Source organism: Centroberyx affinis, unplaced genomic scaffold (genome assembly GCF_046629955.1).
Source record: "Centroberyx affinis isolate AG114_WGS23_722 - 3 ecotype Tasmania unplaced genomic scaffold, CSIRO-AGI_Caff_v1 ptg003003l_1, whole genome shotgun sequence".
NCBI classification, from domain to species: Eukaryota; Metazoa; Chordata; class Actinopteri; order Beryciformes; family Berycidae; genus Centroberyx; species Centroberyx affinis.
In genome coordinates, this window is record NW_027281106.1 from 1 (window position 1) to 24,523 (window position 24,523).

General features: G+C 42.3%; 1 protein-coding gene across 1 annotated transcript; it reads left to right on the forward strand.

The window, feature by feature from the left end:
- Positions 1-316: 316 nt before the first annotated feature.
- Positions 317-21,892, forward strand: synpra (synaptoporin a). Its single transcript, XM_071537274.1, has 6 exons — positions 317-334; positions 464-529; positions 19,782-19,906; positions 20,832-21,030; positions 21,305-21,496; positions 21,641-21,892. The coding sequence occupies exons 1-6, from the start codon at positions 317-319 to the stop codon at positions 21,890-21,892; spliced, it is 852 nt and encodes a 283-aa protein (XP_071393375.1).
- Positions 21,893-24,523: the final 2,631 nt, after the last annotated feature.

The window sequence follows — 24,523 nt, forward strand, 5'->3', positions numbered from 1 at the left end:
GTCATTAACGCTCAGTGTAAGAGGCAGAGAGGCACGATAGACAAAATAAACAACCAGGATCGAGAAAATAACAAATCAATTCAGTCCAATGAGAAAATAACGAAGGCGTCGCTCCTCCTCGTGCAAGCCAATCCCCGCCTGTCTCCATGGCAATTTATTTTCCCCAACAAATCCGAAGAGGACTCGGGTTTTTCCGTACGGGGTCGGAATTAGAGCCTACAGCCCCCGTTACGCGCGACACATCAATCGGGTCTTGGCTTGCGTTTTGAAATTGTTTACATTCAATCAAAGAAGTCAGAAAGAAAGTGCTGTTGAAATGGACACCGCTAATCAGGTCAGTACACCAGTTAATAACATGGGAGTTTTGTCTCAGAGCTGCGTACAGTTCTCTGTTAAATTGGCCGCGTTTGGTTAATTGATCATAGAAATGAGAATGTCTTTATCTCCCTCTGTCTTTATGCAGCTCGCATCAGTGGGAACATTCCAAGTGCTCAAATTACCTCTAGGATTTATCCGTGTTTTGGAGTGGGTAAGTTGGAAGTTTGCTTTCTGCGCGAAATAACTTCATTATGCTGTAACGCATGCACCAAATGAATTACATAATGTAGGATGTGTTCTGCGATTTTTGGGGGTCCGTGTGTGTGTGTGTGTGTGTGTGTGTGTGTGTGTGTGTGTGTGTAGTGTGCCCGTGTTATTTACAAAGCGCTGAACCCCCGGTGGGGGGACTCACGGTGATTGACTACATTGAGTGGGAAATAAAACACGCAAACATCTGCTTTTGACTTGATAAATTCCCGTAGCACTCTGGTGAAACTTTACCTTTGGCATCTATTGTTTTTTGTTTGTTTTTTTCATAATGCTGAATGTGATGCTGCTCTTCCACACGGTGAGGGACAGTCCCAGCGCATCATCAATCAGCGCGGCAATGATCCGTTTTACCGTGACCAAATGGCTCAAGTTTATGTAATGAACTATATATGCCAGGGTAAAACGCTATGTAGCTTTTCCACTATGCGTCTTGTGGATATGTTGTGCCAATCCCGTGCGTCTTCTGCCAGAGTGCTCTAAAAAGAAATGCCCCATTTTACCCCAAGTCAAGTGATATAACAGGAACCAACAATAAGACTGGGGTGTCCTAGCTCTGACTGAATCAGAGCTTTATTACCTCTTTCTCTCTGGGTGTCGTTTGTAGTCTTGTAGTTCTATTTCCCTCATTTATTTTACAGTGCTGAGTAGCCCAAGGGCAAAAAGAGATAAGTGATTTTTCTTTGATGTGAGTTTAGAGAAATTACTGTAGCCATGAGGGTATTCAGCTTATGCACAGATATGGTGTGTGTGTAGTGTGTGTGTGTGTGTGTGTGTGTGTGTGTCCTCACGCTTGTGTTTGTCTTTCTCACTTTTACAAACGCCATCAAGTGTGCAGAGATTCCTCCGTGGGAGAGCTCGCCGCTGAGCCATAAAATAACTGTTTGTGTTTTTTTTATGGACATGCAAAAAGGAGTGAACCTTGCTCAAACACACTTGCATCAGACACATGTGACATTTTGGCAGAGATAAGGCAAGATCTCTATCAGCGAGGTGAGTTACTGAGTGCGTCCCATCGGCTGTTTGTGCGTGACCAGATTCACTGTGATATTTGCGGGCCAGAGCCAAAGAACAGGCAGATGATCCAAAGCACCATCTGTATGATGAAGATAACACTCAGTCACAGCTCCGTCTCCATGTCCGTGTGTGTGTGTGTGTGTGTGTGTGTGTGTGTGTGTGTGGTGTGGGGAGAAGTGTGTGTGGGGATTGGCGATGTGTGATTGTGTGAGCATGACTGTGTGCCATCCAGTGACATCCTGTGTCATGTATTGATCCATTGATAACCAGGTAGTGTTGTCAATAATTGACTGACTTATTCTATTTAGCAATTTGAAATAATCGTACACAATCTTATATAAGCCAAATTAAATTTTTAAACACACAAACCCCCCACACTCCACAACACACACACACACCAACCTCAAGGAAACACGCTACACTATTATAAATGTGACCTTTGCTTTGCCATGCCTTTTTTCCCCCTCACCCATATCTCAAGAGAAGGAAACTTTTCCAACTACCCCTCTGGCCAATAGGCTTATAAAAAATGCAAACAATTCAAATCATGACCCAGGTATTCTGATTTATTCAAGAACACAGATCGGTCCCCAACAGTGGCATGGCATGGTGCTGTAGGGGAGGTGATATAGTGCAGTCACGCCATCCTGTTTCAGCGGGTGTTAGGCGGATAGTTAAGTATATGCTTAATAGCCAGAAAAGGAGGCGGAGCGATCTCCATATAGCCTCAACTACACCATTGGTCCCAGAATTATCTCACTCTACTGTATCTGCCTCCATCTGGAGCCTAAATGATGGAGCTACTGTACATCTGCCCTCATTTGGCCCTCCATTAGTCTCTGACTCCGGCTTGCTTCGGTTTCAGCCTCAGGAGACTCTGATGGGCACAGATGTAGGATCTGATGTAGCTTTCCAGTTTAGATTGGAGAGTATAAAGGCTTTTTTATTCTCTCCGGTTTTGTAAGACTGCCATTCAAACAGCGACTTCCTCCTGGCCGTAAACATTTTAAGTTGAACTTAGATTGGAGTTGACATGGCAGTCGCTTGTTAAGAGTCTGTAAAACCATGAAAACAATGTCAGCCATATTTATTTTTTCTGTGTATGTGAAACAATCGTTATCAAAAGCCCTAGACAGACGTGTTATAGATTGCTTTGCACATTAAAACACCAACAGAAACACATGGTTGTCAGTTAGGTTTGTTTACATGCCCCCAGGCATTAGAGGCATTCGTTTAGATAGGGAATGACATTTACTTTGCTAATGAACCTTTGCATATATGGCTGAATGGTCATGTGGACAAATAGAGAAGAAGGTCCTTTAAAGGTTATGCTGACTTTAGTCCAGACAGTTGCAGTAGACCAATGGGTTTCCTCCATAAGAGATTTCATCTGAGTACTGGGTCTGCGCAAGGATAAGGCGAATTCATAATCAGCCATGTCTGTCGGAGATTCTAGAGGATGGTATACAGCTCAACGTGTGTGTGTGTGTATATGTGTGTGTGTGTATGTGCATGTGTGTGTGTGTGTGCTTGCCCTGTTTGGCACACTGTCAGTGGCTGGCATATTCTGCTCCAAACAGCTGTAAGGTCCCCTCCTCTCCTCCATCGAGCAACTCATGCAGAAGCTGTCCTTTGAGATGTGCCCAAACTCTTCACTGCGTGTGGGTGTGTGTCTTTATGTGAGTGCGCCTGTGTGTGTGTGTGTGTGTGTGTGCATGTGTGCATGAGAGAGAGTGATGCAAAGAGAAAGAGAGAGCAAAATTGCACAGTTGATTGAGCACATGACGCAAATATACATGCATGTTCTTGTGCGCTAAAGCATCACCGTGGCCTTCGTATCATCACACACAGGCCAATTCTGCCACTGCTCTATCCACTCCATTGCCGCCGACCGCAGCAAGGCTAAAGCCGATGAGTCACAGGGAACGAGTCCGTCACGAGTCTCAATTATGAGTCAGGGTCCTCCCCTCATCCAGAGTCCCAGGACTGACCCACTGTCCTGTGATGTCATCCTCCGTATTTTACTTTACGCCCGCTCAGCTCGCCCCCGGGTGGACAGGGCTCTTATGTCAGAGTACAGTGTGTGTTTGTGTTTGTGTGTGTCCGATAAGCCCGTGCCACAATGCAAGATTATTTGTCACAAGGGTTTCGGCTATTGCTTGGCCCCGACCGGACTCTTTCCAATATGAAAAGAATAGAAAGAGTGTGGGAAGCCTCTTTGACGTCACTTACAACTTGGAGTCAGCAGTGAGGAAGTTTGTATCGTTCTGGTTGGGTGCACCGTCTTCAGTCACATGGCTGTGTCACTCCCCATGATGAGCAGACTGAGCACCAACTGCCAGACTTTGGATTCATATTATTCATCAATCAATTAGTGTAATATGGCTCAACAAGAGATCAAAATCCCTCTCTGTAAACCATCAAGTCTTATTTGTTTGGCCCTGTCAGTTGGCCATTAGAGATCTTAATAAAACTGAACTGAATTCAACACAGAGGGATATCTGGAGGCTGAATGATGACACTAATAACTGCCTATAACACAGTTTATCAACAGAATTTAAAGTGAAATCTGTCCTCTTCTTCTTCCTTCTTCTGCAAGCTCTACAGGTCCTACAGCTAGAAAATATCAGGAATTGTAGGGTTGTGTTTATTTAAGGCTGCAGTTTGAAAATGGAAAATAGCTGCTAAATAAGAAGACTACATATGAAGATACTTACTATAATATATGATAATCTATATGTATCTCATATCTGTATTTATTGCTGGCATTGCACTTTAAGTCAAAATTGTAATTTATATTCCTTGTCCGTTATAATGAAGTGAACCTATCAACCTATATATAGGTCCATGAGAAACTGTGAAATCAAATTCTATCTCTATCTAATATCGACGTCTTTTGATATTGCAAATGAGAGACATATTGGGAATTAAATCTTAATCCCCAAACACTGGGCCAAATGAACGCTGGTTATACAGTATATTTTCATTTGGAAATAGGGGGAGACGGGCCAGAAATCCTCTGTAGTTATGCAAATGCGAAATGTAGCGCTTCACACAAGCAAATGACGTCTCAGATTAAAATGATGTTGAATGCAGAGGGATTGACAAAATAAGATGCAACTTCTATTAGGACAATCTCTCTCTCTCTCTCTCTCTCTCTCTCTCTCTCTCTCTCTCTCTCTCTCTTTCTGGATTTGAGGCATCCTCTGTTGATTGGCTGATCACCTGGGTAACGTGTTATAGTGTTGTGAGTTTTGCGTCATGACAGATTGATGCACAGTGTTCATGATTAACGTGTGCAGGGGCTCGTACACACACACACACACACACAGACACACACACACACACAAAGAGAGAGAACAAGTGAAAGAGTGAAAGGAGCGAGATGCGGAGAGATTGGCGACAGCTGCTGACAGATATCGCAAGAGACTTACCAGGTCAAAGATCTGTTTTTCAGCACAGAACTCAGTCAATTCCTTTTGACAAGCGGATGTGGGGCCAGCGCTGAAGAATTGAATGCTTCAAGAAACTGGCTTCAAGCTTGTAAGATCCATTCAAAGAAACTGCTCTGTTTCATTACTTCAGAGGTCTACTTGGGTTAGATGAATTAGAGCATTAATAATATCATCTGATATTGGCCTTTCAGATATAAATCAGTATCAGGATGTATCCCATTGTTGACAGGCGCAAAATGGAACATTTCATAAACATCATAACAAAATGCTCCAAAACTGTAAAAATATATCTGTCTTTCAATGTAGTGTCTCAAGTTTAATGTTCCCTGCGCACTCAGCAAGAAATCGTGTTTTACTGAGTATAAGCTTGATATATTTAAAGAACTTTCAGAATTTTATAAATGAAATTAAATAACAATTCTGAAACCACTGAGGCCCAATGTTGCATTGTGCAACATTTGCAGAAAATGTCCAGGAAACTCTATTGCAAACCTCACCTGGATCCTTTTTGTCTTTTGTTTGAATTTTTAATTGAATAATTCTTACAATAATGAGATTTCCAACCTGGATCAGAAGCATTATGGACAGTACACTTGCCTCTTTTTACAGTCATTAAATGAACCTCATCCCATTGAACATGTGAGAGTTTGGACCTTTGAATCCAGAAGTCAGAATTGTTTGTTCTTTTATTGTAATGTGCAGATGAAGCATTAACATACAAATGGCAGCAATGGGTCCCTTACAGATAGATGGCTATAAAATGGCTATAAATTGGTAAGTTATCTATACCAGCATCTGAAGCACATTTCCAATAATTCTCTTGTCCTGAAGTATGCCTGGACTGTGGTAGCTGACGAGCTGCTGGGTGTGACGTGGCCTTCCTGACCCGTCAGGTTGGAGCCAGGCTTCTGCCTCCCTCTCAACCCTGAGACGATGGCTCGCCATCTGTGACTCAGACGGGGAAAGGTTGGCCTGTCTTCTCCTGTTGGCGGACAAGGCTGGACATCCGGTCAAATAAGACATCCCACACACACACACACACACACACAGGCACAGAGACAGTACGTAGGCATATACACAGGCAGCACTGGTTCAATGCAGACACACACACACACACACACAGACTCGTTTAGACACCAAGGTTATTATAATAAACTAAAACTAGGACAGAAACTAGGTGTTAAAAAACATGTATATACTGAAATATGTGTGAAATGTTTTTAGTTTTCATCTTTTTGTTTATGTAAATACATTTTAAGAAGAATTTATGATTTATTGTTTGTATTACACAATACCTGTTGCAAACATATACAAAATACCTACTCTGAACCTCTATTATTATACCTTAATAAATAACACCAACCCAGCAAAAATACTAAAACTGGAACTGGAACTACATCAAAATAAAGCTTTGTAAAAATAAAAAAATCAAATCAAAACTAAACTAAAACTACAAATCACACACTGAGGACTAACTCAAATTAAACTGAAATTGAACTAAAAATTGAAAACTATATAAAATAAAAACGAATGAAAAGTCCATAACTATAATTCACATGAGGACCTTCAACTGGCTTCACTCATTCCCTAACCCTGAATCCTCCCCACTACATATCTGATCTTAAAACCCTTTCAGCAACCTTAACCCAACGTTCTACCACCCAACCACCCCCCCACCCCCACTGCTCCCATCCTGGACTCTGCAACAGTCCCTGTTAGAAGACAAGACTGAGGAACTGTCATCACTTTGGAGGATTTTCTTCATCTTTCTATCCTCGTGTGAGGACATTTGGTCCTCATGACACCAATAAACCCACAAACACACACACACACACACACACACACACACAGTGTGGTTGTATTACATTCCCGTTGGGTGGCCCTGGCTTAGTAAGTGCAGTGACAGTCACCGCGGGGCACAGGGGCCGGGCTCCAGTGAGGTCACCTGACCGAGTAGCCATGGAAACCCCACAGGGAGAAGAGGAGCACCAAGAAGAGACACTGTTACAAAAATAAATGGAGATTTTCTGCTTGCTTGTGGTCAGTCAAGCTTACAGAGAGAGCGAGAGAGAGAGAGAGAGAGAGAAGGCAGAGAGATGGAGGGAAAGATGAATGTGGACTATCCGGGGCACAGAGGCCTGCTGCCTGTGCAGGAGGGATCAGCCGCCACTAAATGAGCTTCTGATTTTGTTCTGTGCTGCTGCTGCTCCTGCTGCCGAAGCCGGGATCAGACTGCTTTCACATGAACGCCTGTGGTTCTAGTTCCTTTGTGAAGTAGGATTTTTGGCTGAGATCTGTATCATTGGAGGATTACCTCCATCCACATCTGTGTGACGAGTAGTGGGAAAATCTTTTTGTTGTCATTATTACAGGTGTAAATTGGCTATGGCTCTCCTTATTTTACACTGTTCTTTCCTCTGCTCTTTTCTATTCTGTTCTTTTCTGTTTTGTTCCACATGACACAATTGCTGTTGGGTGAAAACCACATATCTCCAAAATGTCAACTTTTCAGCCTTGTTTTTTAGCTTGACCACCATGCATTTTTGAGCTGAAAGGGTTTTATAAACCCAAGGATGTCAGGATTTTTTCAACCCACAGAGGACCATGAAATCCCTCAATTGAAGTAAAAACATGAAAATCACCAAAATGTGGCATAATGATGTTTTCAAATGGCAACAGTGATATATAGGGTGAAGGTGATAGCCCTCCACCTCCAGTTCAAGTGTGTATCTGTCTGCTTCCCTGGCTGTGTTGCTGTTTCTGATACGCGCTCAACGTTTTGTTTTGTACTTAACTAGCTGCCGTAAAATTGCCCGTGTTAGCACACTGGCGGAGCGTAGCAGTGGGAGCCACAGACACACTGTGTGTGTGGATTGTGGCTAATGCTTCTGGTTGAGTGGAGCGACGGGGATATTTTTACCCTACACTCGCATACATACACGTACGTGCACGTTTTCACACATACGTGCACGCATGCATGCACACATCCATGTCCTCAAACACGCAGATAAACACACGTGCATGCATACAGGGGTTACGCACGTTCCCCAGCACACAGGCGGTCATGCACACACACAAACAGGCACATATAGACGTATAGAGATACTGTATATACACACATGCTTGCATGCATGTAAATGCAAACACAAAAACATGTACACAGACAGGATGAAACCTCTAGCTTAGGAGGGAAAATGAGAGATAGACATGCCTGTGATGGACAGCCTTGTGTGTGTGTGTGTGTGTGTGAGAGAGAGAGAGAGAGAGAGAGAGAGAGAGAGAGAGAGAGAAGTCCAGCAGTCCAGCGTATTCAGGGGTCCTGGAATAGTCTTTATTTTTTAATTAATTAGCTAAATGTACTGAAATATCAAATTAGAGGTCTTAAATTTTTTCCAACATGTAATGACAGGTTTTCTGCTGCACGTCCACGCTTAGATTAATACAGAACTGGGTTAGTAGTACAATATGCAAAACATGTTTTTCATCATATCTGCTTGACAAAACACTTTTTCTTTATAGTTTCAGAACTTTCATTAGCTATGCTCAATCTGAAATAGGATCGCTTTGCCAGGTTCGTTCTTTATTTTGTTTCTTAAATTGGTTTTAAATTCAACTCCAGGTAGCATTATGAAGGTCTTAAAAAGTCTTAAATCTGACTCTCTGAAACCTGCAGATACCCTGACATCCCTTTTCGCTACCTATCCAAACCACACAGCTCTAAACGTTTGGTTCTCACAGCTTTCAGTGTAGTTCAGCTAACAGTTAGAGTATATGGCTTCTTCGATGCTGGTAATTATAGTGGAGGATAAGCAAATCGAATGAGATAGGCCTCCCTTTCTCTCCCTCTCTCTCTCTCTCTCACTCTTTCTTTCTGCCTTCATAAAGAGTGTCCCAGATTTTGTTCCTCCCAGTCAGGCAGGCAGAGGGGCTGAAAATTTGAGGCGTTTTCTCCTCCTGAGGCAGCCACTTGACACCGCCACGATTCCTATCGGCTTGAATAGAGCAGGTGGACGGTGTGTTTGTGTGTGTGTTTGTGTGTGTGTGTGTGTGTGTGTGAATGTGTGCGCGCGGCATCTGCGGGGAGGCTTGCGAAAATGTCAAGTGCAGCTCATCAATGAATGCACCTTTTAGCTTGTCTGCCACTTAACATGATCTTCACCTCCCCACTCAGCGCTACCTCCACCGCTTCCTCTGCCGCTCGAATCGCATCCTCCTATCTACTCTACCGTCTCTGCTTTTCTCTTCAAATGTTCTTTTCACCCTGCCATCATTCCTATCAATCTATCAATCTATCTATCTATCTATCCATCTATCTATCTATCTATCTATCTATCTATCTATCGCCTCAGACCACATCCCTGCATTCTTTTCCACATCCATTCACCTCAGTCTGCAGTCAACAACAAACCTTATGTTTTCGTCTGTTTGCTCTAAGTGTAAATCTACCTTACATGCATTTGAAAGCAAACAGTGGTCCTTTACTCTCGTGCTGTGCTCTTATATCCCATGTAGGTCAGTGGAGAAGAGGGCATACCGGGAGACGCTTTAGAGCTTTGTTTGCATTGCAGACGGTTTTCGTTCCTGTACCCGAATCTCTCTCTCTCTCTCTCTCTCTCTCTCTCTCTCCCCCTCTCTCGCTCCATCTCTGCTGCTTCCCCGAGGAGCCCAGCTGGGAGAGGCAGATAAACACACGGGGGCGCGGGGCTTAGCACCCACCCTCCCTCCACAATGCCACGCTCTCCTGTTCAAAGGCCTCAGCCAGAAACGAGAGGGGCTAAAAACCCAAGCCGAAAATCATAGGGAGAGGAGGCAGCTGCAGGAGGGAGAGAGATACATAGACAGAGAGAGAGAGAGAGAGAGAGAGAGCGAGCAAGGAAAGGGGCGTGTCTGTAGGGGGGTTTGTGATAATTGGAAGGGAGTATTTATCCTCTCCCTCTCTCTCCCGCTCACTTTCTCAATCTCCTTCCATTTGTGTGCGTAGATAAGCGCACAGTTTGCAATAATTGTGAGATTTTTTTGTTACATGTGACTTCACATGTTGACGGGTGAATGTGTAAAAGTGTGTGTGCATGCGTGCAGATGTGTGCTCGCGTGTGTGTTTGTGTGTCCTATCACACCTCGGAAACCAAAAGAGGCTGAAGAGAGGGAATTACTAAAAGACACTTCAGTAGAAGAATTCCCTGCAGTGGTCCCAGCTGTGCGCCAAAGCCGGGCAAGCAGCGTTTAGCCTCCACCTGAGGCCAGGGGCTGCCGAGGAAGAGCGGAAATCCAAACCCCGGGTTTATCATACGGTGTTTGGCTTTGATTAGGGCTCACTTAGCCCAGCCAAACCTGGCTTAGCCCGCTGTGACCTAGATTAGCCTCGCAAAGCATAGTTTAGTATGGTGATGTCCAAAGCTGTGTACTGGACACTGTGCCACTGTGATCATGCAGCACCGCAGCATTCCACAGCAGCACTCATGTGGAGTCACTTCCACTGAGAGGAGACAAGCTACACAAAAGATTAATCACTTGACAAGAGATACTGATTCCTTTTAATACCGGTATCTTGGTCAAAATCTCTTTGGTTATGTGTGTGTGTCTGTCTGTCTGTATACAGTATGTATGAGTGTGTGTTTGCGTGCATGTGAGTGAGTGTGTGTCTGTACACAGGATCCCACTGCCACATCCCTTTATTAGCTGTGACAAGGCTGTGATGTAACAATCAAACTGTCAACCAACCAGTCCCTTGACCTGCCCAATTCTTACAAAACTCTCCTTTTGACTCGAGGCCATCCCCCCTCACAGTGCTCCAGTAATCTCAGTCCACACAGTGTCCTCCACACTGTGCCTGAGAAGCTCTGTTTTGAATCATGCCTTACTGTAGGCTCAGTGTGACTACATCTATCCTAGCCCGGTAAAACCAGCCTGGTTTGGCTTGAACGTTGCATTCATCAGAAAATAACAAGCCATTAATGCACTTGAAGGTACATGAGGAGTTCCCTCAGTGTCTGCTTTCAGCCACAAGGTGGCATAAATCACCTGATAATGCATTTCACATAGTGTACTGAGGCAGTAGCTTCATATGATGTAAGTGTTCAAAGCATGTCTTGAGCCATTCAGTTCCTGAATTCTAAAGTTGTGTGACTTCAGTACCATTTTACTGCTGTTACAATTTTACGCACCCAGTTTTCATATCAAATTAAAATCAGTAGTTCTGGATTTCCTAAAGCAACAGCAAGTATTTCTTTGTTTGATTTCACAGTTTGCTCACATAGCCCTCTAAAACTCTTCGAAGTTATATGGTGAATGACTCCATTGGTACCTGTCTCTATTCTTAGGTACTTTATCTTGTTTTTAGGACTGTGACCCACTTAGTACATAACTTTTTTACTCTGTTTTTTTCTTGTTGCTTTGTCATTTTTAGTGTTTGAAGCTGTTTGTTCAGTGCTTTAGCTTCTAGTTTTTAACTGTTTTAGTGCTGTCCTGTCTAACTTTTTATGCTGCTAACTTGGCCAGGTCTCCCTTGAAAAAGACGGGATTCAGCTGGATTTTACCTGGTTAAATAAAGGTTAAATAACAAATAATATGATGCTTTCTGTTTGGATGCCCTTGATGCAATAGTTCTGCTGATGCCTCAAAAAGTACAGCCTCTTTTATGAAGATAGGCTGGTGGTAAGGTAGATTGGGAAGACTGATCAAATTAGCAAAGAATTCATACTTATTTTATATATGAGGAGTTTCACTCCAAAATGAGATATGCACCATTTAAACAGATGCCTGCTAACCCTAACCCAGAGAAAACAGATGCCTGCTTTTTCCAAATTATTGCTGGCATGAAAGGAAAATACATTGTGGCTATCTGTTAAAGTCATGAGTCATCTTGAGACCACTACTGTTTTTGAAGATAAAATCATCTGTGTGTCAAGGAGCAAGATTTTTTCAAAATGTATATATAGCTTTTTGAATGAAACCCTTCATATACTGTATGTATTAATACATATTGATATATAGGTTTTTCAAATGAAAGTTGAGTGAGAAAACAGATATTTTGGTTCAGTAACATCTCAGGCAGCTAGTGTGGTCTAAACCTGAAAACATTCCTGTGCCTCACCAAATTTCACAATGTGTGTCTCTCAATTCGATCGACAGCATTGCAGTTTGTTGTGAGTGAAAAGGACCTCACCTTGCCATTAGTATGGCCGGGCCTAATGTAATGTTCAGCGAGGTCAATGAACAGAGAAATGGTTTATGATGCCTATTAAGAAGCAGTCGATGGCACAAAATAGGCCAGTGAGCAGGCAGAAGTGATGGTGCTTGCTCCATAAATGGGCCAATGGAGATCATTCAAATCAAAAACTTGCCAGAGGAGAAAATAGAAATAGAAAATAGATCCTTCTGAAATACAAACCAAATGGAAAGATAGAGCTCTTCCTTCCTACAGCCTGCATCTTCCCTCCAGGTCAATCTGATATGCCATGCCACCATGGGAGACTTGATAAAGCTGCGGTTTCTCTCAGTCCATAAATTCCCTCTCTGATACGCGATATCCTTGCAGTACCCCAGAAATAGAAGTATATATGTTTTCAACTGCAATTATATGAATCCTGAAGCCAGAGGAAGTGAGCGTGTCATTTCTTATGTGGCTGATATCGAACTTTTATTAGCGTGGAATTAAAACTCATTGTTCTGTTGAAGCAGGGGCCATGTTTCCATGGTAACATGGGGGTATCAATGACTAATTTGTCTGAGAATTTTTAGCGATGTTATCTCTTCAAATTAAAAACTGCTTGAAAAGATCGTCTCAGCCAGACACAGATTCATGAAGGAACATTTGAGAGGAGTGTGTGTGTGTGTGTGTGTGTGTGTGTGTGTTGACTTGAGCTTGAGAGCATGTACAGTGCATGATAATCAGTGGTATGAATCATAATTTTCCCCAAAAGAGGGCCATACTCAGGGAGGGACAGATCACAACATGATACATATACTCATACTTACCATCAGTACAGACAAACAGATGCCCATGTGCGATGCAAACATGCACACACACACACACACACACACACACACACTTCATCTCCTTGCACTTCAAGAACATGTCCCCGCACATTCCCGGGATGAGTGTGTGTGGTCAGGCTGAACGATCTGATAATGCTTAACCACACTGAATGAAGCTCTCCAGAGGCTGAGGGCCATTCAAACCAAAGAGGCATCTTCCCCTCCTGCTGCTGGCAGGCCGCGTGTCCAGCTGCCTGTAATATGGGAGTGGGGAGGCTCATGCTAACCAGGCGTCAGCTCTGATTATGGTGATCATGGTTCTGAGAGCTCTGCAGGCTATAGGAGCTTTATATGGAAAAACTGGGCAGAGAGAGAGAGAGACAGAGAGAGAGAGAGGGAGAGAGAGAGGGAGTAATAAGGGCAGAGGGAGAAAATGAGGAATGTGTGTGTGTGTGTGTGTGTGTGTGTGTGTGTGTGTGTGTGTGTGTGTGGGTTAAGAGCTTGGGTGACTCCATATGTGTGTCTGTGATGTGGTTTTGGAAGTTTGGTCAGTTTTTCAATCCTGGTCCTTGTGACCCAGAGTACTGCTGGTTTTCTATCCTACCAGCTAGTTAAATGCAGTTAACTGTTCATTAATTAATCACCTGGCAGCCTCTGTGTAAATCAGTCCCTGATTGGATGGCTGGAATGAAAAGCAGCAGGGCTCTGAGTCCTGTGGATTGATAGCCACTGCTTGAGTGAGTGATGAGGACATAGACACCAAAATCAATCAAGTTCCTTCCGGTGCTTACTAGGTGATTGTATAGAGTTATCCATAGTAAGAAGACTGACCTTTTAGTAACAAAAAGTTGATTGTGGTTTTTATTATATGGCCTGTATATTCATAACTTTTAGAAATGAAATATAGCTGATGTAGCCAGGTTTATTTTTTTGGGTTGGAACTATTTCAGGTGAGCAAGTATCATTCATCCACTGCGCTGTGATTTTAGCTGTACACAGTCTCCCATTGTCCAACACCTTTACATCCTGTGGAAACAAAACAAGTATTGCATGAGGAGGAACAGAACAGTACATTATTTTTGTATCATATTTATTGTAAATTTTACTAATCTCCTCCACAAAACTGCCAGACCAAGTTCCATAAGTAAAATGATTTAATTTAGCTTTAGAGCTGCTACAAGCTCCCATTTTCGCACTTTTTAGATGATGCTAGTAGCTACTATCACTTAACATATTGTATGCTCAAGTGTTAACATGGTGCAGCAAACAATCTACCGGGGACACACGGATGATTTTGGTGTCTATGTTCTCATCACTTTGACAAGTAAATTGGTCAATGGGGCAATCTCTCAAAAATGTATTTCCTTAATCTCAGTGCCAGGCTGGCTGTGTCCGCCTCCTCGCTGTGACAACCTCCTTGGAGACCCACCTTCTCTTGAGCCAGCATGACCACTTAATCTCTTTCATGACCAGATTGTAGTGTATTCCTTTGGCTCTAACAGATATCCTGTCCTCCCTGTGTCCACTACGAGCATCCAAAAATACCACCTTGATCCATGCCAATCTGCCCCTTGGTTCGATCAGAGTCATTTTGGGGAGGTCTAGCATTAATACAGCACAAATGGCAACTCAGGTTGACCAAACAACAGCCAATTCCAAGTCTTTTCCAGGTTCCTTGCCTACTACCTTGTTAATTTCCTCTATCTATCCTCTACTTTAACTCTTTGTTTTCAATAAATAGTCATTTCATTCAAGATGGGCCAGAACTGAACTCCCTCCTTGTTTGTTCTCAAGTGCAACTCAGGTATATTTCAAAAATGAGTATTAAGGAAAAAGTTTGGAAATGCTTAGTAAAACTGAGCAGCAACTGCACTCAACCAATTATCCCTCTCCTCTTTGTCAAATAAGGCAGGCAAAGTAAATAGAGAAACTTTTCAGCACCTACCCTGCATCCGGCTCAATGATGATGTCTCTTTGGGCCAGAGTGTCATCGGAGTGGGGAGGAGAGGAAACAACTCGCACATTCATTTAATCAGCAGCAGTGGCATGTATGTGTATGTAGGAGGGGAGAGTAGGGAAACACTGTAACAAACTCACTAACACTCCAGTAAAATGAATCTTTCATGAATTGTTAGAAAACAGAATGACGTTGGAGATGAAGAATAGATTCCCTGCACTGGATATGACACAGCACAATTGCTAGCTGTGTGTGTGTGTGTGTGTGTGTGTGTGTGTGTGTGTGTGTGTGTGTGTGTGTGTGTGTGGTGGTGGTGGTGGTGGTGGGGTGGGGGGGTAGAGGTATGGATTACAATAAACAGAACGGAACCCAGTCCAGGTGTTAGCAGGAGTGATTAAGAAGAGGAATTATTGGATGGATTCGATCAATGGCGCCACAAACGGTTGAACAAAACACACATATTAAACTCTTCGTCACTGTTTGCACTGCTCTTGTATGAGTTGTTAAAGATCTCCGGAGACAACAAGACGATGGGATAATGTCATGTGATGCCACAGATTTGGTTGTTTTCTTTCAGCTGTAGGATTTGTACACATTAAATACAGAAATAGATTTTTTTTCCCCTATTGCATTGGAGTATCAGCAAAATGCCATTAGGCTGAACCTTCAAGCCTGCTCTCCCCCTCCTGTGTTTTTATTAGAAAACCTTTTTTTGTTTTGATATATTTGAATATCTCCCTCGGCAGTTGAGGGAGCATCTTGATCCATTGTATCACAAAAAGTCTTCACAATTTTTTTTGTTTTCCTCTCTGACTCATCTGCATACACACACAGCAAAATATTTTCCACCATCCAACATTAAATCTGTCTGGCCTGCAAGAAGTTATCTAATTGCTATTTGCGTTTGGGCTGTGAGTTGATCTGCAACTCATAACAAATGAAGCTGCTGCTGTTTCTATAATGTTTCTATACTGAATCAACTTGCCGCTTCCTGTCCTGCAATCAAATATCTCAGCCGTGTTTTCTAATCAGCTGTGGAGCTGTCTGAGGGGTCGGTCAGTCATCCATTTCATTATAACAAGCACAGTGACATTGTGTTAGTGTGAGATCAGCAGGCTAGGCGTACTAACAAAGAGATTAGTAACCAGCAGTGTGTTGTCCTTGAACAATAGCACCCAGTCAGTAACTAAAGCTTTAATAGTCATATGTCCTGGAGTGCTGATCGCTCTGTCCACCAGGTTAGGCTTGAGTGAACAGGTACTTCATTAGTCTGGTGTCAGTGGTGTGTTCTGTGGACTTCTTGCTGGATTGCTATTGTCTATGCTATTAAGAATGATTGCGTGTTGCGAGATGATTATTCAATGAATCCTCTCTCCTCAAATGATGGTATAGTGTTCTGTTAACCTTTCAGATATCTTGTGACACACATATTTGGTCCTTTCTGGTATCACACGACATATTTGCTGCATGTTGTGGAAGGCCTTTTCTTTCCAAAACTTCTCACTGTAATGGGGATCATGCAATGTTTGTATACTGCACATCAAGGTTTCTTTAACATTTCCAAATCCAGAAGTGGCTTTCCTTGGAGACCCAGGCTCATGAAAATGTATCATTAACCCACAAGAAGTAGGCCTGCAAATCATTCCAGCACATAATTCAGGTTGTGGCTATTCACATCAAACTCAAGAGAAACTCCTCTCATTGTTTGCCCTCCAATGGTGGAATGACCTTCCCTCCCCAGTCAGGATTGCAAAGTTTTAAAAAAAAAACCTGTCTTTCTCCCTGGGTTTTATTTCTGTTTTGGCAGTTGTGTGAATTTTCAAAGAATGCAGCAATATCTGGGAGCTGTTGTTTTGACCACTTGCACAACTTACTATTGCTTTTAATGCTGGCAATTTGGGAATTTAAGGTTATACTGTTGCATGCATTGTAAGCTGCTCTGGATAAGACTGTCAAAATGCCAAAAATACTGAAGACTGAATTGGGTGATGATGCATGCTAATGGTTCAGGCGTGCAAAGTTTGCTTTGAACATACAGTTGTTAAAGTCTAAACGGTGCTGTGGGACAGGCAAAGACATTGAACTAAAACGCTGCCATCTGTAGGTATCTGTCCATTGTGATGTTTAATTTCATCTCTCTCTCTCTCTCTCTCCCTCTCTCTCTCTCTCTCTCTCTCTCTCTCTCTAGCCCTAGCTTCTTCCTCTCTCCTCATGATTGACCCTCCCTCTCCCCTTTTCTTTTTTCTTTTTTTTTTTTTACTTCATGATAACCGAACTGGAGGTAGGGGGAGAATGGGAAGAGGGATGGAGAGACACAAGATAGAGAGAAGTAGGAACTCAAACTCACACGCACAAACACACACTCCTGTGCTTTCCTCGGGCAGGGTCTTCTAGCTTTGGTTTCATTATCAGAATGCTTCTGGAAGCCCTGTAGCGTAACAAAGCTGGATTACATCTTCCCTTCTTCAATGTGTATGGTTATATTTGCTCCGGTAAGTTCAAGTTTTTATAGTGGATCTATAAGATTCTTCTGTATGAATCAGAGACAATCAAGTGTCTTGGTAAAACAGTGAAGATAGAGTTAGTGGCAGATGTGTTTCAACATGTGGGTTATCTAGACCATGTGTGATCAGGAAATATTGCTGTTCTGTAACACATTCCTCATCAGGTCGCATTATAAATAAAATTACCTGATGATGAAGATTACTGCATGGCCAAAGTTTACAGTCATTATAATGCAAAAGAGCTGTGAAGTTCATTATGTCTATATTGACTCGATTAGAAATCAATTCTGTCTTTATTTGGTATATTTCCAAAGCAGAACCTCAGTTCTGATGTAACTTGAATGTGATCACTAGCGTCCCTCTCACTAAAGCAGCTCTGTCAGATTCCATCTTTTATTTGAAATTTCATCTGTGGAATTTCATCTATTTCATATGCGATATTCTTGCAGTCTCTCTCTCCTTTCTCGTGTCTTTCTCTGCCTGTGTGTGTATCTGTGCATGCACACAAACTAATTGTTCAGAGTTCAGTTTCTCCTGTGCCGCTCTGTTCACACTCCCAGGAGAGAAACAGTCGGTGCTTGCATTGTGAGGCTAATTTCAAATGGAACACATGCTTAATGAAGTACGGGAATTTCTTTTGTAAATCAGTGTGGTGATGAAGTCATCATTAGGCGCCATCGGAGGGAGCACAGAGAGAGGGATCTCTTTTACCGGCTGTGACCCTGTCCTCCCTCGCTCAGCCCCTGCTTAGCCCATGACTGTCAGTGATGACAGCCACATGGCCAGAATATCAGTGTCACTGCAGCTATTGTGGCCCAGGTGCTGATGTGGCCAAAATGCTGTCTGTGTTAAATTGGCGTCACAGCTGAGAAATTGTTGAGAATGGCTGTCAGCAAAGTGTTCTGGTGGTCAGACTGCTGATATACATACTCACTACTCGGGTTTGGTACCAAAACTTTTTATTATTGCTTTGACTCAGTTTTCACAACACAGTTTCCAAGTGCAAAACTCTCAATTTTGGGCTCCAAATCACACATGCAAAATGAAAACACCTGTATCGAATGAGGTTGTGCGTTATGTAAAAGGTTTATCGTTGCATCAGAACATTAGATTTGTTCCTTGTTGAATTCTAGTCAATGCTGCATTTTCTAATAAAATTGTCATTACCAAATCATGCTGCCAAACCAAAAGACATTCTCATCAAAACACAGTATGCAGTGGTCATTTCCTAATATTTATCTGGGTCAAATGGTATTGAGAGATATTGGAATGATAAAATGTGGGATTCTCAAAATGGATTCAACAAGTTGTTTTTACAAATCTAAAGGTATTTCTCTGTGATAGTCAACATTGTATGATTAATCAAAAAGCAAATGTTTGTGTTTGGCATGTGGGGAAGCCAGTCTTTGGCCTTGACCTTTACCAATCCTACTGTGTTTACCTTTGAACGTCTGCATTTACTGTACAGTATACAAGAAACTGTGATAAAGCGTTTAGTAGACTAACATCTGTTTCTATTTTATATGCTGTGTGTTGACCTGCCGTCTCAGCTGTGAATGGAATGGTGCAGATGCCACTGAGAATAACACTCCCCATACATCTATTTGCTTCATAATGGAGCATTGACACCTGACTCATGGTCCGGGTGGTAATCACATTCAGAGAAAAAGAAAAATCTCATTCCCACTGGTTGGTAGACCCTGTCTCCTCATCCGCCTGCTTCTGCCTATTGCTGACTGGCCAGCTCAATATCTGCTCTACAGGCGCGCTAGAAAATGCCCTAACCTCCAAGCAAGAGCCAATTCTGTTCTCAGGGCTCCGCTAATGCATTTCATTAGAGCTGATGCTCCTGTGCTCACATGGGCCCTCTCTGTAGGATCAGCATGTTGAAAACAGATTCAGAGGGACAGTGAGAGGGAAAGCTGTGCTGATAGTGAGTGTCCCCGGTAGATCTGATAGATGTTGTTGTCAGGAGAAGTGACCCTCACTCCACTCACTGGGGGAGCGTGTGGTTGGAATTGATTGTGTTTGTGTGTGGCTGTGCTTTGTGCATGTGCCAGTGTGTGTACGTGTGTGTGTGTATGGCTGTGTATTGCGTGTATGTGCAAACATATGGTGTTTGTGCCTGCGTAAGGTGGCAATATACTGTAACTGTTTAGTGCTCCCATAATTAGCAGTATGGAAATATTATTGCTTCAGTTCAGTTCAGTGAAGTTTATTTAACTCAGTAGGGCAATTTCCATGGCACTCATAAATTTAAAATGTCTTGCTTTTGTGGCTCTGCAGCTCTTTGCCATCTTTGCATTTGCGACATGTGGGGGCTACACTGGGCAGCTGCGGGTTAGTGTGGACTGTATGGAGAAGGCCAGCAGCAACCTCAGCATCGGCATCGACTTCTCCTATCCTTTCAGGTGAGAAGGCTCCATCTCTCTATCGTCTTCCTCTAAGTCTGTCTGCCTTTCTGTCCATATCTGTCTGTCCAGTTCATTATCCCAGTAGTCCAATGAATGATAATGTCAATCACGCTGGGACTCATGAATGCTCTTATTCACCCACTGTTGAATGCTCTTATTGTCCCACACAGCAGTCCACCCCGCATCATGTTTATGTACACAGGCAGAGTGTGTGGACAATTTTTTACTTGCATTAGTAATAATCGAAGAGTAAGACAACACCACTAGTCTAATGAACACAAATACATCAATGCAATGGTGGATTTGTGTTTTTTTTTAACACATTAAGTCGTATACCACATTTAATGAATCCGGAGAGAATAGGCATGGTTAGTTACAGTTTTTACTGCTCATTAAAATCCACTTATTTTGTCTGAGATATAATGAACCAAGAGAGGGAGGGGAAGGAAAAGTGTGTGTGTGTGTGTGTGTGTGTGTGTGTGTGTGTGAGTGTGATCTGTACTTTGGTGTTTCCCTTGGATCTTGCTGCCCTCTGAGGTGTGTAATTCCATACCAACTTATAGGCAGACAGCACAACATGAATATACTTCAACAGTCGAACCAGCATACTTTTATGTTACCCCAGCAGCAACAGTCATGAGTTCCTTCTTTTGAAATTATGCATTGAAATGGTCTCATAGCCTTATAATACATTAAGATTACAGGGCTTATCGTGCCAGACTGCAGTCATTTTATATCCACAGGTCTCCATGATATAATTTAGGAGGTTATTGAATTCTGAAATGATGTGTGCGTACATGTGTTGTTTGATAAGATGGGTGTATTTTTGTCTAGTGCAGCTTTAACAAAAAAACAGAAAAGACATACACACCATTTCGGAATCTGCTGGATTTGAAGCCCTGAGTCTCTCTGTGTGTGTCAGGTTGCACCAGGTGGCCTTTGAGGCGCCCCTGTGCGAGGGGATGAGGAGGGAGCACCTGTTCCTCATTGGAGACTACTCGTCCTCTGCAGAGTTCTTCGTCACCATTGCCGTCTTTGCCTTCCTCTACTCCCTCATGGCCACCATCGTCTACATCTTCTTCCAGAATAAGTACCGCGAAAACAACCGAGGACCACTCATTGTGAGTACAGTGGCCTCTGACCTGTGACGTTATAAGGATATATTAGGCAATTACTCAACAGGATGTGCAAATAGTCTAATCTTATACCAACTCTACCAAAAGAATCATGATGCCAGATTATCAGTATCTGAACATCTGTGCTAAGCAAGCCCTATCTATCAAGCAAAAGTATCTCTTCACAAAGTAATGACACTCCTTCATATTTTGTTCACTTTCCTTGAGTTATTCATTTCTGTAATTGTTTTTTTTTATCTTCTCTCTGCCATGCCACCAGGACTTTATTGTGACAGTAGTGTTCTCCTTCATGTGGCTGGTCAGTTCCTCTGCTTGGGCCAAGGCTCTGTCTGACGTCAAGGTAGCCACTGATCCGGATGAGGTCCAGCTCCTCATCTCTGCCTGTAAAGACCAGACCAACAAGTGTGGCTCTGTGCATGGACCGCGCTGGTCCGGACTCAATACCTCGGTGGTAGGTTGCACAGGATGTGTTTCAGGGACAAAACAAAAAAAGTTATTTCTTTGTGGTATGCTTCATTTTGTGCATCTCTCTGTCCTTGTCTGACTGTCTGCCTCGTTCTATCTCCCTGTTTCTCTCCTCTTTCTCTCTCCCCAGGTCTTTGGGTTCCTGAACTTTGTCCTATGGGCTGGGAACATCTGGTTTGTCTTCAAGGAGACTGGTTGGCACAAGGGCACTGCCAGGTACCCGGGCGGGGCACCTGAGAAACAGGCCGGCACCTTCAACCAGCAGCCCTACAACCAGGGTAGCTTTGACCAGTCAGGGGGCTACAGCGCCCAGGGAGACCTCGGCCAGCCATCTGAATACAGCCAGGTGGGCGGGCCCACCTCCTACTCCAATCAGATGTAGCCGTGCCATCTCATTTTGGTACTTCTGCATTGTAAACCAGGGCAATCGGGGTGAAAAGAGAGAGGGAATTAATTTAGACTCTCTGGTGAGTTTGTCATCATTCTGTCTGTGCAAAAAAAGATGGTCTATGTGGGTGACAAAGGTCAGTTTTGTCAGTTGATACAAATTGTTAATTGATAAGTACACCAGTTGTATAGGTACAACAAGTATTGTTGGGTATTGTACAAAATTATTAGACATAGTCTTTTACTCCTACTTTTTCAGAGGTGTTGTTTTGCTGAATATTGTATTGCTTGTAGTTTCTCTTTTTCTGTGCTTGGTGCATTGCCACCCCCCTTTTTGACTGGATGTCTTTTTCAGACTGGTTGGCACTGTCTGTTGTGGAAGAAAAAAAGTGCTCTGTGTTTGTATAATTGTTGAGGTTTCTAAAATGTTGTTGACTAAGTGCATGATGTCGTGTGCTGCTATGCTCGCTGTGTTACTAGTAAAAAAAAAAAACCCAAAAACCCAACAAACTGTATTTTATCTCTGAAAGTTTACAGAATTCACTGTCATGACTCATTTCTCAAAGTGTATTTAGAATAATATTTTGACTTAATTTTTTATTCTATTAAGAAACCCATAATATATTTTGATACTGGATAATTTTAATTCAGATTATACAGATTCAGAATATTATTTAGTCAGTTGAAATACGAGTTTCTGACACTGGTTTTGATAATGTCAAAAAGTAAGAAAAACTTGAAGCAATAACTGCATACTACAAAATACAATATACAAGGTCTGTACTGAAAAAAAAAAAATACAGTATGCAACCATTGCAGAGTGTTTTTCTGTTTCCATGATTTTCATTTTTAAGTTGCCTCTTCACAGACGCTATCATACTATCACTTTTTTGCAATAATGTAAAGAGGAAGATTGTTGCTCTCCCTGTTTACAAATGGCCGCTCCTGTTTCAAATTGTTGTGACTGTTTTCTATGCTGTGCTCAGACTACTGTGAAATACTAAACATAAATCATACAGCATGGCCAGAGAATCCATTTTCAACACTAGAACCTAACAAAAAAATAGTGACAATAGAAGAATAGTGAATAGTGGGCTTAGCCAATCATCTCTGTTCATAACGATTTCTGAGCATCCATAGGATATTTTGTTTACTTTAAATGATTCAGGTTTGTACAACTTTGGAAAATCTGTGCAATTCATGAATAGTAATAATCAAAGGATAATGGTTGGTTGCTGTTTGTTTACATTAATATGAAGTGTGCAATCCCGTTTCTTGACCTCCTAAGCATGTGGCTTGCATCAATGTAATAAAAAGGATTGAACGTCCATGTATGTATAATATTCTTCTGTCCGTGATAATGATAATGTGTACGAGTCCATACACTGGCACTTGTAATTAGTTCATGACTATTGAGTGTGGATGATATTTTACAGCCATTCTGATTCATGCTAATAAAGATGATGCACAAATCCATCCCTAAAAGCTGTATCCTCGTGTATCTGCTCTGATCCGGATGTTTCTCTTTTTTCTGAACATTTAGAAGAAAAAAAAAACATGAACTGAAAACTTGAACAATGAGGCAGTCTATCTGTGTCCCATCTGGTTGTATGCTTAATGGTTTGCCCTCACTTCACCCACAGTGAAGTGAGGTTCACCCTTCACCTTTGACCTAATGCCTTGTGTCACCATAGCAACAGGGATGGTCCGTGAGGGATGCTCTGTGATCCGTGAGACTGTCAGGTAGATTTACAGCCCACAGTGACAGGTTGGACTGTTTGCCCTTTCTGTTGCTCATCAGGAACAGTGAAGTATGTGTATTTTCAAGACTAGATCCTTATCAAAAACCTTAATGCATAAATGATTTTACACACAAACTCATCAGGGTCCAACTAGCAATACATAGTTTAGAAGCTTTGGTGTTGCAGGTATATTCCCCAAGCAGTTGAATGAAACCAATAGCTTGTCTTGCTTTTATTGGCAGTTAAACACAGGTCATGTGCTGACTTGACATTCCAGAAGGATGTTCTCATTGGAAAACAAAATTGCCCGCTGGTGAATCACTGTATGTGGGAAAGAACAACATGCAAGTGACAATACTCTTGCTATTCCTTCTGCATTGACTGTGAAACGTTTTAACTTCCAAATCTCCCTGGGATGCATCAAATTACAATGTTGTTCTGATAGTTTATATTTTGATATCTCTCATCTTCACTGCAGTAGTCAGCAGGAGGAGTAGTTTGACTACATGTAATAAAACTAGCTAGTGGCTAGTGTTTTTAGAACTTTATTACAATTTGTAATTTGAGGTGTAGCAACTACTAACTACTTTTGGCTATAAAACAAAATAAGGAAATTGCATGTTTCACTCTTTAATTGAATGTTTTTATTATTTTTAACTGCTGCCTCATGTTTGATTCAACATCCTGTTTTATTCATTCAAGTTTACATACAACAAAAAGTTAACATTCCTTCCACTTTTTACTGTGAAGAACCCAGATTGGGTTGTTTTGTTAGGGTTTAGGTCCAGACTGAGTGGATATGTAGGAGTGACAGACATTACATCCAGAAGAATGTTAACATTCCTTTCACTTCTTCCTGTGATGAACCCAGACAAATTATTTGG